A 16,104-nucleotide genomic window follows, 5' to 3' on the forward strand; every position below is an offset into this window, starting at 1 on the left:
TGATCCTCGAATATTGACTTTGTATCAGCAACTTTGTTAATTTATGAATTTAATAACTTTTCCTACGTGTTTTGATTTTCTATGCACATATCATCTATGGAAGAAGTTTTGTCTTCCTTCCGATTCCTGTACTTCCTCTTTTTCCAAAAATTAAAACCCACAATAATCTGAACCCGAGTAATGTGTTATTCTAGTTGTAAACCCAATAAAAAAGTGCCAGAGGATTCTTTCCACCTCGCATGCTCTAGCTCTGAGCCTCTGTGGCCAGACCAACACCCCTTAAATCATTTCCAATGCGGACGAATCCGAGCAAACAGAGCAGACACGGCCGCGGGCTGCGCAGGCACGGCCGCGGGCTGCGCAGGCACCCTGGTCGCCCCGCCCCTCGTCCCGACGCAGCCAATCAGCGCCCTCCTCTTACGAGGGTCCCTCCGATCAAAATGGTGGCGGTCGTTGGCTTGCCGTCCCGCTTTTAGTTCCATTGCTCTACTGCTCCCGTTGCAAAATGTGAAAGGAAACGCTGCCAGTGGAGGGGGTCGTGGGCCATGAGTCGGCGAAGGAAACATGGGGACAGCTCTGGCCTGAAGCAAACGCCGCGCAAAGCGATGGCGACTGAAGAATGCAGTTTGGTGTTCGAATCGGGAAAGAGGCGGCTGAGGGCGGCCCGCGGCTCGGGGCCTCAAGGGCCAGGAGAGAGGCCTCCCCGGCCCTTGCCGCAGCAAGAACAGCCTCCAGTAGCCGCTTCGTGCAGTAAAAGTAATACCGAGGGTGAGACATGGGCAGCGGGGCCTCCCTGGGCCTCAGCGCCTCAGTTTTAGAGCCCCGGGTGGGGGTGGAGTCTGAAATCGTGTTTTCTTTCCCTGGGCTTCTCCCTCAAGAGTTCAAAATTAACCAGAAAATATTCCCCCACGACTTTCATCCCCGAGTATGAGCACTGCCCGGTTAGGCTTGACCACCACTTATCGCCCCTGCCACAGGAATAAGTTGTGGGGTTTACCTCAGGGAGGAGCGCTAATTTCTAGGCTGCTTCTCCAGGCATCTGCAGTGGCATAGCGATGAGAAATAATACCTTTTGAAGCCTTCAGGTTATGCCTAGAGGGGTTATTTCACCTTAAACTGTTTGCCCTGACCAGATTTTATTGAAGAGGCCATATGAAATACAGTTACCTGTATTCTCAAGATCTCGGTGATGTTTTACCTTACGAATAAACCGGAAGTTCCTTTGTATGAAGTTCCTTTGTATAAAGTTCCTCAAAGTACGAAACTATGGGCCTCCAAGTATATCATTCTGATCACTTTTAGGTGTTTCATTTTTTTTTTTAAAGATTTCTGATGAATCCTGATAGGAATTGAAACTCTTAAGAGCTGTTTCCTAGAGCATGTTCTTAAAATAGAGCTTTTTACCTTGTTTGTAGTTTACTTTCACAAAACACTTGCAGAATAAACAAAAAGTGGTATTTGACAGAACGTAACTAAGAAATGGCTCACTATAGTTTTTTGAAATACTTAGTGTAAATTGGGTAGGGTTGCCCAAAGGAGGCTAAACACAGACTATTTCTGAAGTTGCTGTTGAAATATTTTTCATTTTTGAAATGTGTTTGTAAATTACAGGTGGTTCCAAAAGCCTCCGAGTTCTAGTGGAGTGGCTAGCTTATACAGTATTGTCCATTTATAGAGCTATTAGATTGTCTTAAAGTAATTATTATTTACAATGTCAAGTTTGTAAAGTACTACTGGGATTTTTATGTGAAACAAACGTTTCAGTTGTGGATAAAGTAATATAGTCATCACTGGGATAAGATTTTATAATTGGAACATAAAAACTAATTTAGCTGAGGTATTTAACATTAGTGTGTTATGAAGTAAAGTAATCCTTTAGAATGCAATAATAGTTATTTTCATCTTATTTTGTATAGAAAGATATGAGACACCAAAGAGAATGCTGCAAATGGATTTATTGTCATCTACCTTCAGCTCTCCTAATGATCCAGATGGACAGAATGATATCTTTTGGGATCAGAATTCTCCAATGACAAAACAATTAGGTAATTTGTCATTAACAGTTTTATCTGGGTGAATATTTGATGATTAGGATTTAACCTTAGAATTTCAGTCACGTATTCACATCAGGAACTTTTATACAGCAGATGTTTTTCCAAAATCTTAAGTGATTTTGTTGCAGTGATAGGCATATGATGTCAGAGTGCTTAGTGATTTAAGTCATGCTAATTGTTTTCTATAAGAAGTGACTGATATTTTTAGAAATTTTTGTTTATAATTTATATGAATTTCTTTGTTTCTTTAGATAAAGGAAGAAAAAAGCAGCTTTACACCACTGATAGTGATGAGATCTCACATATTGTTAATCGTATTGCTCCTCAGGTAAATATAGGTAATTTTATAGTGTATTTTAGAACAGTGAAACAAATGGCAGTAAGTTTTGTTTGTAGTTCATTTATGTGAAAAATATTTTGTCTTATTCAATTCTCTTCTCCAAAAACAGACCAGCACAGATTACTTTTACCTTTTCTACCTCTGAAATGCATGTTTTGAAAAAAGGAACATAATGTAAAGTTGGGAACATATATTTTTCTAAGCATATGTTTTATTTTTTAGAGATGATTTTTAACGAGAGCCTTGTTTTTATTTTTAATGTTATTTAATAATGGTTATTATTTTTCAGGTTACTAAAAGAATAGAATCAGACAATGAAAATTTAAACTTCAAAATCTTTTTTTATTATTATTTTAACTGTCTGTAGTAGTGTTTTCCCAGTTGAAACTGCCTTTCTTAATACTTGTGAACTTAAAATATCGTCAGGAAACATTAGAGTGGAAAAAAACTGGATTTGGGTTTAGTACTAAATCTGCCTTCTGTGGCAACCCCTAAGCAAGTCACTTGACTTGCCAGGTGGCACAGCGGTAAAGAATCTGTTTGCCAATGCAAGAGACGCAGGAGACATGGGTTCAGTCCCTGGGTCAGGAAGATCCTCTGGGGTGGAAAATGGCAACCCCCTCCTGTATTTTTGCCTTGGAAATTCCACAGACATAGGAGTCTGGTGGCTACTGTCCATGAGGTCTCAAAAAGTTGGACTTGACTGAGCATACACACACAAGAAGTCACTTAAACTATCTGAACTTCAGTTCATTTAGTTATTAAAATAGAATTATTACTTGTCTTGCTCTCTTTCTTGTATTATTGTGATGACTGAATTAGATAAAAATTGTAAACTAAAGACTACTACAAATACTAGGTATATTAAAATTAAGTATGATAGTTAAATTATTTGCTGTAAAAGAACTGTGTTCAAAAGTTTCTTCTTCATTTCAGCTCTTGTGATGCTTGAGTAAGTCACTCTCTGCTCTGGACCTTTTTCTGTTTTTTCTTATTTAGCAACATTTAAATCCAGAAAACATCCAATTTTTATTTAGTGTCTTCACAGGAAGTATGATATTTTCCTTGATGTGGCCTCAGATAGTGACTGTATGTTGACCATAAACAATACATGGCATTGGCCCAAACTGTGGGTACAAGGATCACCATCATCCTGGTGGAGGAGACAGGAAATAAAGTTTTTCTTAGTGGCTATAAAACATCCAAAATTACAACTAGCACAGTCAAAAGAGCTCTGTTGCTACTAGCTCTTACTTTCCATCTTTGGCATGTCATAGAAATACATTTTACATAGAGTTCATTAGTTAAATAGCATTTATGCCATATATTACTTGCTACGTAAATTAACAATAGATCTTCATTAAATTGTTGATTTTACACGAAAGAAGCATAATAAAATGTGTTTGGACTGGCCAGCCTAAATAGTGATAAAAAAAAGGTAAGTAAATTATTGAACTCTTTACTTAAGTAGGCTGGAAATAATTGCTCACATAAATGGCAGTATTATGCAAGTGATAACTTGTGTATAAGAAAAAATACAGTTAAATTAGTTGTTTTTACTTAATACCCCTTTCAAGTGAGCACTTTTAAAGCGTATAAATCTTTGGTAATATCAAGGTCTGTTTAGGAACTTGTCATGTTCCAGAATGGCATAGATGAGTTACCCTCCTCAAATAATTATTTAAATCACCTTAATAGTTCCAGAGATATATTTTAAAATTTGTACTTTTAATTGATGGGGCTTTCCTGGTGGCTCAGTGGTAAAGAATCCACCTGCCAATTCAGGAGACGTGGATTCAATCCCTGGGTCGGGAATATCCTGTGGGGTAGGAGATGGCAACTTCAGTTTCCTTGCCTGGGAAATCCCATGGACAGGGGAGCCAGGTGGGCTACAGTCCATGGGGTCACAAAGAGCTGGACACGACTCGGGAACTAAACAACAAACAGCAATAGTTCCAGAGATGACATTTTTTAAAATTTGCATTTTTATTTTAGTTGATCAGTCATTTTACTTTCTTCGGGATACTTTTCATACAGTATTGTTTGTTTGAAGATGGTATATATTTTTCCATCATTTTTATACAACTCTGCACAGTATACTCTAGAATTAAATGAACTAATGTGCTTAGATACATTTTACAGCACCTGGATTGTACTATGTAATTATTAATGAGGAATTTTAAAAAATGTAACATTTACAATAATATAAAAACCATATATAGGACCCATGTATTTATATAACTGGATATATAAAGTTATTATACTTTTATTCTCTAAAAATGGAGTGAATTTAAAACTACTTGGTAAATGGACCAAAAAAAAAATTTGTAATTAAATCATTATGAATGTTATCTTCCCAAATTCAAGATTGTTGAAACAAAAGGGAAGCTATGTATTGAGTCTAAAATATCAAAATAATTGCTAAGCCTTGAGTATTTGCAAAGCTGAAAACTGCTAGATTCAATTGGACATCTAAGGAAACTACTTTTTGATAGATTGATGATTTTGAAGTACCAAGTTGTAGGCAACTTATCACCTAACTTTCTAGTGTATAAACATGAACTGACATCTTTATGCTCAGCATTTTGCTAGATGCTGAGTTATAGAAACTGTCCTTGCCTTCAAGTAATCTGTAATCTAGTGATTAGATTATTTTGTGTGACAGTTGCTTGTTTATATTCATTCCAGGTACTATAAAAATAGGGTAGAAAATGATTAACTTGTTTATTTTGTTGGTTTGGTTTGTAACTAATAATAAATTCATTCTCTTAATTTTGTGCATGATCAAGTGACTAAAAGGTATAAAAGAAACATGTAGGACTAAAATGGTTTTTTTCTAGCCTTAATACTACTTAAAACTTCTTTACCCACTTTGTCTACTTAATTTTGTTCTTCTCGCTACCTCATTCACAGCATCAGTTCTAATCTTGCCATTATCTCTAACTTGGTCCTGACTTAATGCTAAATTTTCTTAGTTCTATCTAAGTGTTGTCAATTCACATCAACATGGATTGTCCAACTTAGATAAATGTTATAATGGCAATAGGGAAAATTTGGAGATTCAGGTAATACAGAAAGAACTCCCTGTTTATTTTTTTATTCCTAATTCTGATAATTCCTGCTGCACAGTTTATTTCTAGTACTAATGTTTATTTTTATCAATATCTTAGGACAACTGAAATAAGTTGATCAGTTTTCTTTTGATAAAAATATGTACTTTTATTATTGAATATGTATTTCTATTCTGCAGTGGCTTCCACAGTGGCTCAGATGGTAAAGAATCTGCCCGCAATCAATGCAGGAGACCTGGGTTCGATCCCTGGGTCAGGAAGGTCCCCTGGAGAAGGGAATGGCTATATACTCCAGTGTTTTTGCCTGGAAAATTCCATTGACAGAGGAGTCTGGCAGGCTACAGTCCATGGGGTCGCAAAGAGTCAGACGTGACTGAGCAACTAACATGCATTTCTAATTAAATTCTTAAAAACTTAAAAGTTTTTTGAAAATATGGAAATCCCAATTCTGAGTGTTTTCATTCCCTAAAGCAAGTAGATCACGTCTTGCAACTTGTTATTACCATCCTCCAGCTTTTCATTGTTTTGAAGTTTGTTTAATTGCTGTCACTTTACCAGAATTTATTCCTTTAAGAAAATAATTCTACATAATTAAAGTGGGTTTTTGTTTGGTTAGTTGTTTTTGTACTTTCACATCTCTCTTTTTTTTTTTTTGCCCTTCTACCAAAGGATGAGAAACCAACAACAGACTCCATGCTGGGCGTGTGGATTGGTGACACTGCCATTCCTTGCACTCCTAGTGTAGCAAAAGGAAAATCAAGAACAAAACTCAGCTGCACAAAGTAAGTTTAAACTTCTCAGTTTTTCTGACATTCAGTGAAGTGAATATTTTTAGTATTTTGTTTGGGCTTTGTGTGTATGTCAAAATGGTTATAAATTATTATCCTTAACTTTGACATGTAAAGTTTTGAACTTATTTATGTCAGGATATGTTAAAATTGTGAGTTTTAATATTAAAACATGTTAAATAACGGTTGAGTATTTATGACTTTTAGAATATCTACATAATTTTTGAAATATTTGTTTAATAGGTTAAAATCACAAAATCAAGAGGAAGAACTTATGAAATTAGCTAAGCAATTTGATAAAAATATGGAAGAGCTGGATGTGATTCAAGAGCAAGACAAGAGAAATCATGATCTTATCCAGATGATTTCAGAAGCAGAGACTTCACTTAATTGCAGAGATAATGTACAGATGCAGTTACTGTGTGATATAGTTCCTGAAATAGATAAGGCTCTACTAAAGAAGCCAGTGAAAGAAAACACCAAGATATCTGTGGTAAATGATCAAACCAGCAGTCAGAAGCCATTTGACCAAAATGCTGAAGCAGCCTTTATTGCCATGTTTGATGGTTCTACTCAGAAATGTAGTGGACAATTAAGCCAAGATTTGTCAGATTCTTTCTTGAAAACCAGTAATACCACCTTTGGAAAGAAAAACACTTTGAAAGAGGAGAAAATCATTACTAATGAATCTGTGGTCACTGAAAATCTGCCAAGTAAAACCCTAGGATCACTTTCTCATCAAGTCGATAATCCTGGAATGACAAAATCATATGTAACTTTCTGTACTAAGGAACCAGGAACTTTTAATAAGCACATTGATACTTTTACTACCAGTGATTTTGAGGATGATTGGGAAAACTTACTAAGTAATGAACCTTTTGTTATGCAGAATATTGAAACGTCTGAGCTGTTCCCTGCTCCTAAAACAATCCAAATTGCTGATCAAAAGGAAATGTGTTCCTTTAACAGTAAAGAGGCTAAAAGTAAGTCAGGAATGAATAAAAGTGTAGATGTCAAGTTAAGAGATTCAAAAATTTTACAAGGTCTTCCTTCAAATACATGGAACAATGAATTAACAGATGCTGAAAAATACAGATTTTCACCAAAGCCAAATGATAAACCAAATAAATTATCAACCACTGGAAATAAAATGAAATTGGAGAAATCTTTTAATACAGTTGTTAATCAAGACAAAATTCAAGACTGTGCAGTTGCATCTAATCTGACAAAAGTAAATGAAGATACTCATACTAAATTTAATTGTAAAGTAAATGCTTCTGAAAAGAAATCTGCTTTGAAACCAGGATGTTCTAATAAGTCCATTTTTAATCAGTCTTTGAAGGTGCCTGCTAATGTCAAGCCTTTCAGCTCAGCAACTTTGGGCAGTACAACCAGTGTTTGTAACCCAGATCAGACTAATGGATCAAAGTTAGGTTCTTTCTTTGATGATTGGAATGATCCATCATTTACCAATGAAATTGTTAAAGCATGTCATCAGTTAGAGAATAGCTGGGAAGCAGATGACGTAGATGATGATATATTATACCAGGCATGTGATGATATTGAAAGACTAACTCAGGAGCAAGATATTAGAGTTGACAGCAAGACATCAGAAAGTGTACTTGGGATCAATAATAGTTCTAAACATGGAGCCAAAAACGTGTTTACTACACCTAAACAAGGAAGTCAGTTGATGCAGTCAAAGCACCTGAATCTGAACAGCATTTCAGCACAGACATCTTCATTGGCAAATAGCTTACAAATAAATAAATCAGTGAAGATGGAGAGAGGGGAAATGTATGGAAATTCTCCAGGATTTTTAGGTGCCACGACAAATTTGAGTATATACTCTAAGAACTCAGACTGTCAGATCAGTAATCTGCATGTCTCTTGCAACAACCCTGATGTACCAAAACAAGTGAATAGTTCTAAATCAGTTCTTACAGGAAATTCAAGTTTGAATGTGGGTTCACATCATATGAGTACAGAAATTGCTGCTTCTAAGAACAGATTGAGTACCCTACATCTATCCAAGAGCACCACAAGAGGTAAAGCTCAGAGTGACCTTAACAGAGCAGTTAGATTGTCTGAGTACGTGTTTACAAAGATGAAAAATTGTCCGATGCTTTCCCCATTTAATAACAGTTCTGTAACAGGAAGTATTTCTGATACCAAAATAGCACAGGGTTTGGAGAAGAAGAAAACTGTCAACCCGTTACCTGGGAAGGCTGTTCAACAGCAGCCTTTGGTGAAATTTTCTGAACCTTTGAAACAACCTTCAAAAGGTATGTATGAAACAGTGTTCTTTGAAAAATAGCCAGACTAGTTCTTTGTTGTATTGAATTTTCATAACATATATGTTAAAGACTATTCTGCTTTAACTAGAAGTCTTAAAGTGATTCTTACAAATAATGATGCTGGAATATACAAACACTGGGTGGTTTGTGTTTTTAAAAGACTGCATTGAATTCTTGGCCAACATATAATACAGTGACTATTATAGTTGCCAATCAATAAGTATGTGTTGAGTCTTTTCTGAATTATTTCCTAGAAAATTTTACTTATACATCTATGTATTACTGTCTGAGAGTCCTTGTGTTCACTGAAATACCTCACTGTTTTAAAATTTGAGTAATTGTCTATTTTTAGCAGAACAATATGTGAAGGTTTAGAGCATTCTACTTAAATGCCTTTGCTAGAATACTATCTGATATAAAACTGTTAGCTATTATGGTTAGAGTTGTTATTTAGTACATCTTGTGATCTTTGATTCTTTCCAGTTTTTCTTTTCCCCCAATTTTCCTTTCTATCTCTCAAGTTCCATTGTTTTTACTTCAAAAAATGTATCTCAAAATGGTCCATTTTTCTCACTCTCTGCTGTACCACCCTTATGCAAGGCAACATTGCCTGACTGGACTGCTGCAGTTCTTCTACCTGTTCCCTCTCATTTCTAGTCTCCAAACAGCAAACTCATCTTTTAAAACAAGGTTAAAAAAATAAAAAGCAAGTAGACATATTTGGCATTCCTCTGCTTGAAGACAAGTTTCAGGCACCACTCATCGTATTTCAAATAAAATCTTAATTTACACCCTGATCTGCAAGCCTGGACTGTCTCTATAACCTGCCTGTTCTCTTTTTTCCTTGCCTTACCTACTAGATTTCAGCTACCCCAGCTGTATTTTGAGTTCCTCAAACAGAATAGGTTCTTCTCTAGTTCAGGAACTTTGCTATTCTCAGCTAACACTACTGCCTTCAACAGTCTATAAATGCTTTCCTGTTATTTTCAGTCATCTCTCTTTTATTTCCTTAATTTCTTTTGTCACAGTTTGCAATCAGATATTGATTACCATCTCTCTCATCAGTGAATCTAGGCTACCATAGCAGCTGCCATTTAGAAGATGTTTAATAAATATTTGAGTGAACATTATACAATATAATCTGAAAAGTCTGTCATTCACTGATACTGTAATATTTTTTTAAAAGGAATATTTCTGGCATAACTGTGTGTGTTTCTTAATGCCCAGTGCTCTTCAACAGAAACCTGTATCCCCACATGCATACACCAGATCTGCTAGCTGGTTTCCATTTATCTCTTAAACACATTGTGTTTCTAACTACTCAGAATGATTTTGATTCACTTTCTCAGTTATGCCAGTAGCCCGTGCTAACTTGTTTTACACCATTTACTATGCTGGCTTGTAAATATTGACTTTTTACATCAGTCTCCCTCACTTGAGGCTAACATTAGGAATTTTACGTATTATGTAGATCAATGTTGATACGGTAATGGAGTTTTTAGTTTCTTTTAATAGTAGATTTTCTGTTTAGATTCTAAATGATGCTTTTGTTGGCATTATCACTACAACTTTCCTGTTAAGTGATCCCTCACTTTAAAAAAATTTGCAACAGTAATAGGTTATTGTTTAAAAGTAAAAAGTATAAGTTAATTTGACATAAAAAGGTAAGTCCTCTATTTCTCCTTTTTTCTAATGATTTTTCAGGGAAAGCCCCTGTTAATAGCATTTTCTGCAAGTATAAAAACGTAGGGGTGAAGGATGGTGTGTGTGTACCTATACATTTATTTAAATAGTTGTAATTATATAGCAAAGACTATTTGGCAGCTTGATTTTGCTTTCACTTAATATATTGTAACTGTCTTTTTCCTGATAGTAGATAGAGATTTGCTTTAGTCCTTTGAATCTCTACATAGTATGTAGTTGTATGGATGATACCATAATTTATCTGTTTCTCTATTGATGGAGGTTTAGTTTGATTGCAGTTTTTTGCATTACAAGCAGTCCAGTGTGCCAGTGAATATTCTACATAAATTTGCACATGCTCATGAGATTGTATCTGTTTGAAAATTGATACAAGATTCAGAATATTTTAAATGTTGATGGAGATCTTTAAATCTTACCCCTAATTACATCAATTTATACTTTTATCAATACTGACAATGAATACGCTACGTTATCACCCAAACTAGATATTTTGAAACTTTAAAATTGTTGTCAATTGATAGTAGTTTCAGATATTTGTTTATATTTAAGTACAGTTAAGTGAGTCATTCTTCCAGTGTGAATTAACTTAATTATACTTGTAAGTCCATTAAAGACTAAGTCTCTCTGGAATATGTGAGTTTCTCTGAAACTCCTGTCTACTATTTTATCAGCATTGTTTTTTATGGACAGACTCTTTCAGTTTACTTTATAGTTTTTCTGTTAAGTTTATTGATAGTACCTAATATTCTAATTAATATTAACCTTGTTGACATTTTCTATTATTGCCATTTCCTTTTACTTTGGTGTAGCAAGCTGCTCTGCAGCAAATACCTTTGGCAGGGTGGGCAGGGTGGGGGATACTTCTAACTACCTCATTGTTTTAAGTTAGATTTGGCTAATTGTGGCCTGTCCAGATCCAGCCTATATAACCTGTTTTTTGTACAGCCACCATATTAAGGTGATTTTCACTTTTTAGATGGTTGAAAAAAATGAAAAGAATAATAATACTTAATACCTTTTGAAAACTATGTGGAATTCATGTTTCATTGTCCATAAACAAACTTTTATTTAAACATAGCCACATCATTTGTTTATATGTGTTGCCCATGGCTGTTTTCATGCTGCCGTGACAGAGCTGAATAGTTGCCACAGGAAATCCTATGCCTCTTAAAAGTTAACATATTTTTGGGTCTTTTACTGAAAAAAAGGACTTCCCTGGTGGCTCAGTGATAAAGAATCTGCCTGCCAATGCAGGAGACACAGGTTGGATCCCTGAGTTGGGAAGATTCCCTGAAGAAGGAAATGGCAACACGTTCCAGTATTCTTGCCTGGGAAATCCCATTGACAGAGGAGCCTGGAAGATTACAGTCCACAGGGTTGCTAGAATCAGACTCGGCTTAGTGACTAAACAGCAACTGAAAAAAAAAAGTTTTTCACCCCTGCTTCAGGATTAAGATTTGAAAGAGCCATTTTTGTTTTGTTCCTCGCCAGTAGTTGGAGCCCTTGGTATGTATTTTTATCAAAGAAATGAATGGCTCTTCCAAAATCAAATTTTCCCTATGTGACTTTATTGTGTCTTTTGAAATTAATTTGTAGAATACCACATAACCAACTGAGGTGCCAGTTTTAGGGAGCTATGTTCTATTCTGCCATGGATTATTAACCTATTTTCCTTCTAAATTTACAGTCAACTGAATGTAAATTGTGTGTGTGTTCTGAGTTTCTTGTGTTTCTCCGCTTTCAGACTAAAATAATAAATTAGTCAAGCTAATTTAAAAGTATGTTGTATCTTTCTATAAGAAAAAATAGCTGCAGTCTATAAGATAATTGATTTAGAAAGTAAAAGGCAACAGAATCACCTGGGGAATTTGAGATATATATCTCTTACTCTGAGCACCCTCTCCCATTTCTGATTATACTGGGGACAGAAGGAGAGAGTGATGATATATTTTGGGTAAATATCTACGTTGGTTAACAAGAGAAATGTCTTATAACAACTATATTCTGAATCTCTGTAGATGTCACTGTAGATATTATTTCTCTTGTTAACAGTACTACTGATTCTTATTCTTTAAAGGGTAAATTTTACAACATATACAGTTTCACCAATACACAGTCACTTAAATATGTATTTGGATGATGGTCTTGATTTTAGAACATTAAATGAAAAAATGTTGGCTAAAATTTTGAAGTCTAATTCTTAGTAGCATTACATAAATAATCTAATATTTTAGCTCAGAGTGATTTGGCTTAACTGTGGAATTAAATTCATTTTATTAGAACTCAGAATTTTGGTAGAGGCAGAATTGGTTGTGTTAAATTTAAGACACGTTGTTCATTTCATAGTATGTTTATCTGAAGTATATACTAAGGTATGTTGCATAAAAAAATATCAGAATGCTTCATATTTTTTAAAAAGATTTCATACTGAAAATTTTATGCAGACATCCTGCTCCTTGAAATAATTTTCCAATGTTTATAAAAAATATATCCTCCATCTAAAAATACAGTATTTGACAGTGAATTTTATGTTTATTGACATGATAGGTTTCACTCTATTACTGCAAAATATTTTTCTTAAACAGCTGAAATGAAAATCTCTGAGATCTATAGAGGAAAAAAATGTAGGCGTAGGAATATTAACATCAGTTATAGTAAAAATATATATTTGAAGTATTATTAATATCTGATTCATTTTATTTTGAGTACATTTCTATTAAAATCTATGTAACATTTAAAATTCCAGTTTGTTTTTAAAATATATTCATTTATTGGTTATATAAGTTAGGTGTCATTGTTCATAAGAATTATTTGCTGGGTAGTCAAAATATAGTTTTTAATCAATTTTATCACCCTGTGAGAAGAGTACATCAAAGAGATTGATGAGTTCTTGATTTCATTTTGGCCTGGAGCCGTGTACTGTATCTGCATTTGTAGTCTTATACTTAATAGTTTAGGATGGGCCCCCTTGATGGCTAGGTGGTAAAGAATCCTCCTGCCAATGCTAGAGACATGAGATGCAGGTTCAGTCCCTGGATCAGGAAGATCCCCTGGAGAAGTAAATAGCAACCCACTCCAGTATTCTTGCCTGATAAACCCCATAGACAGCGCCTGACAGGCTACAGTCCATGGGGTCACAAGAGTCCCACAGGACTTAACAGTTAAACAGCAACAACATGGTTGAGTAACAAAACCAAAGACATTCTTTACCATCTGAGTCACCAGGGAAGCCCAATAACAAAACCAGTGTGGCAGATCTGGGTAATGAAAAAGTAAAAATTAAAACTCATTCAGAATGACTTTATAGTCTTTAAAACTAATATCTATATTTGGTTTCATTTTTAGAAGAAGAAGAGAAAAATAGAAAGTGTTCTCCGGAAGAAATTCAGAGAAAAAGACAAGCAGCGCTGATTAGAAGAATGGCCAAAGCACAGGCATCATCTGTAAAGAAAGGCAGATGATTTATTTAATGAAATGTTACTTGGGAGATAAAGACAGTTGATAACTATCTATGATAGGAAATGTTTTTCTTGATTTCTCCATGAGAAATTTAATGCTGAGTTATAAAGCATGGACTTCTGCTATATTTAATAAATCAGTGTTTATGTGGTCGATGAAACCTTTCCTTGGAGATGTATATTGAAGTTAATTGCATGTAAGTTTTGGAAGTTCAGTAAAGTTAGCAGTTAGGTAGTAGAATTATGCAGAGGAAAGTTTTATTTTTAAATACTGTGATTACAGAGGGTCATCCCAAAACTCCTTAATTTTTTATTGTTAATTGTTTTCCAAATACAAAACTTCAACCTACTAAGTTAATAGAATTTTTTGTTGTTATTTTCAGTAACTGTTCCTTAAAGTTTTTATACATTTCTGAAATTTAATTAATACTTTCATATTCTTAGGAACATGGATGGTAGGAAATAAAGGACTTCACTTTATTTGTAAGAAATTACTCTTTTCAATTCCTAGTCTGTAATAGATGTGAATTTAAAATTTTCTAAAATGTAATGCATTTTGGAAACTTCACACCATTTTTAGGGAAGATCCTGATTTAAGAACTTTAGAAAAAAGAATGTGGATTGGCTATATAAGTAGTGTAGCGTCATTAACATTTAGAACTATCAGAAACTTTAGAGATCATCTGGTCTAATTTCATTGTATAGGTGAGAGATGAATACTTATTCTGAAAGTCCCAGGCAAGTTCGTGCTTGGATTAGAAAGGTTTATTTCATTCTAATGAATACCTAGTCAAATGGTATCATTTGCTTCAGAGTATTAATTACTACATAAAATAACTTGTTTGTGGGAGCATTAATTGTAGTATAAAATTAAAAGTAAAATACATTAAGAGACTTTCATAATAATGCTGATTGTTTCTTATATTAAAGAATCAGGATATAAAAAGAATCTCTTCAATTTTCCTGTAACTATGTAATTTTCCCTTGATTAATTCACTGACTTTGCTTATTCTTCTCTATTATCTGTTTTTGTCTGAGATTTTCTAAGCCAGAAGTAAAAAGACTCTAAGATGAGGGCATAAGGGTGGTAAGAATGCTTTGTTTATCCCAAATGGCTTTAGGAGATGTGACGAAAGTTATAGATGTGACATACCTGTGAGGGTGTTCACCATTATTTTGACCTATACAGAGATACTTCATTTTTAAAATTGTATTTTCATATATAACACATTCTCGGAGGAGGCAATGGCACCCCACTCCAGTACTCTTGCCTGGAAAATCCCATGGATGGAGGAGCCTGGAAGGCTGCAGTCCATGGGGTCGCTGAGGATCAGACACGACTGAGCCACTTCACTTTCACTTTTCACTTTCCTGCGTTGGAGAAGGAAATGGCAACCCACTCCAGTGTTCTTGCCTGGAGGATCCCAGGGACGGGGGAGCCTGGTGGGCTGCCGTCTATGGGGTCGCACAGAGTAGGACACGACTGAAGTGACTTAGCAATAGCAATATAGCACATTCTAGGTAATGTGTAATTTTTGTCTAAGGCTCTTATTAGAAAGGACATAAATACAGGTAATTGTTGTATGTAAGAGAATGAAGAGCTGAGAATCTTCAGTCGCTCAGTCATGTCCGACCCTTTGCGACCCCATGAATCGTAGCACGCCAGGCCTCCCTGTCTGTCACCAACTCCCGGAGTTCACTCAAACTCACGTCCATCGAGTCGGTGATGCCATCCAGCCATCTCATCCTCTGTCGTCCCCTTCTCCTCCTGCCCCCAATCCCTCCCAGCATCAGAGTCTTTTCGAATGAGTCAGCCCTTCGCATGAGGTGGCCAAAGTCCTGGAGTTTCAGCTTTAGCATCATTCCTTCCAAAGAACACCCTTATCTTTTTCTAAAATAACTTCACTGTGTTCTTACTATCCTTTGGTATCTATCTCTGCTTTTGTTTATTTAAGCTTCTCCCGCCCACCACTTGATTTATCTAGAATGCCTTTAGCCTATTCTGTCCAGTTGTGAAAACAGCCCAGTAAGTTTCCGTTTCTTTGACACTTGTACCCTACCCTCTTTACTTCTTGTGGGTCAGCTGGTAAAGAATCCACCTGCAATGCAGGAGACCTGGATTTGATCCCTGGTTTGGGAAGATCCCTAGAGAAGGGAAAGGCTACCCACTCCAGTATTCTGGCCTAGAGAAGTTCATGGACTGTATAGTCCATAGTGTCTGAAAAGTTCGGACACGACTGAGCGACTTCACTTTCACTTTCATCCTTACTGGAATTGATTTCTCTGATCATTGTGGTACTTATTTCTTGTATCTTTTGTAGAACAATTCTATAATGCCTTATGTGTTAATTCAGTTGTATATGCATTGTAGTAATATTTGTAAAACTTTTTA

The 16,104-nt window shown here is 35.3% G+C and overlaps 1 protein-coding gene across 4 annotated transcripts; it reads left to right on the forward strand.

Annotated features, from left to right (window-relative positions):
- Positions 1–395: 395 nt before the first annotated feature.
- Positions 396–14,606, forward strand: ETAA1 (ETAA1 activator of ATR kinase). Of its 4 annotated transcripts, XR_009739462.1 has the most exons (7): positions 396–768; positions 1,917–2,045; positions 2,306–2,382; positions 6,135–6,247; positions 6,497–8,538; positions 11,463–11,760; positions 13,600–13,762. XR_009739462.1 is itself a non-coding variant. In XM_061432827.1 (6 exons), exons 1-6 carry the CDS (start codon positions 546–548, stop codon positions 13,713–13,715), a joined length of 2,463 nt encoding a protein of 820 aa, XP_061288811.1. In that variant the 5' UTR covers positions 396–545; the 3' UTR covers positions 13,716–14,606. The 4 variants fall into 4 exon arrangements, 3 of the variants coding, with proteins under 3 accessions (XP_061288811.1, XP_061288810.1, XP_061288809.1); XM_061432827.1 differs by lacking the exon at positions 11,463–11,760 and having other exon boundaries at positions 6,497–8,301; positions 13,600–14,606; XM_061432826.1 differs by lacking the exon at positions 11,463–11,760 and having other exon boundaries at positions 397–756; positions 13,600–14,606.
- The last annotated feature ends 1,498 nt before the right edge of the window (positions 14,607–16,104 follow it).

Source organism: Bos javanicus, chromosome 11 (genome assembly GCF_032452875.1).
Source record: "Bos javanicus breed banteng chromosome 11, ARS-OSU_banteng_1.0, whole genome shotgun sequence".
In the NCBI taxonomy this organism is placed as follows: domain Eukaryota; kingdom Metazoa; phylum Chordata; class Mammalia; order Artiodactyla; family Bovidae; genus Bos; species Bos javanicus.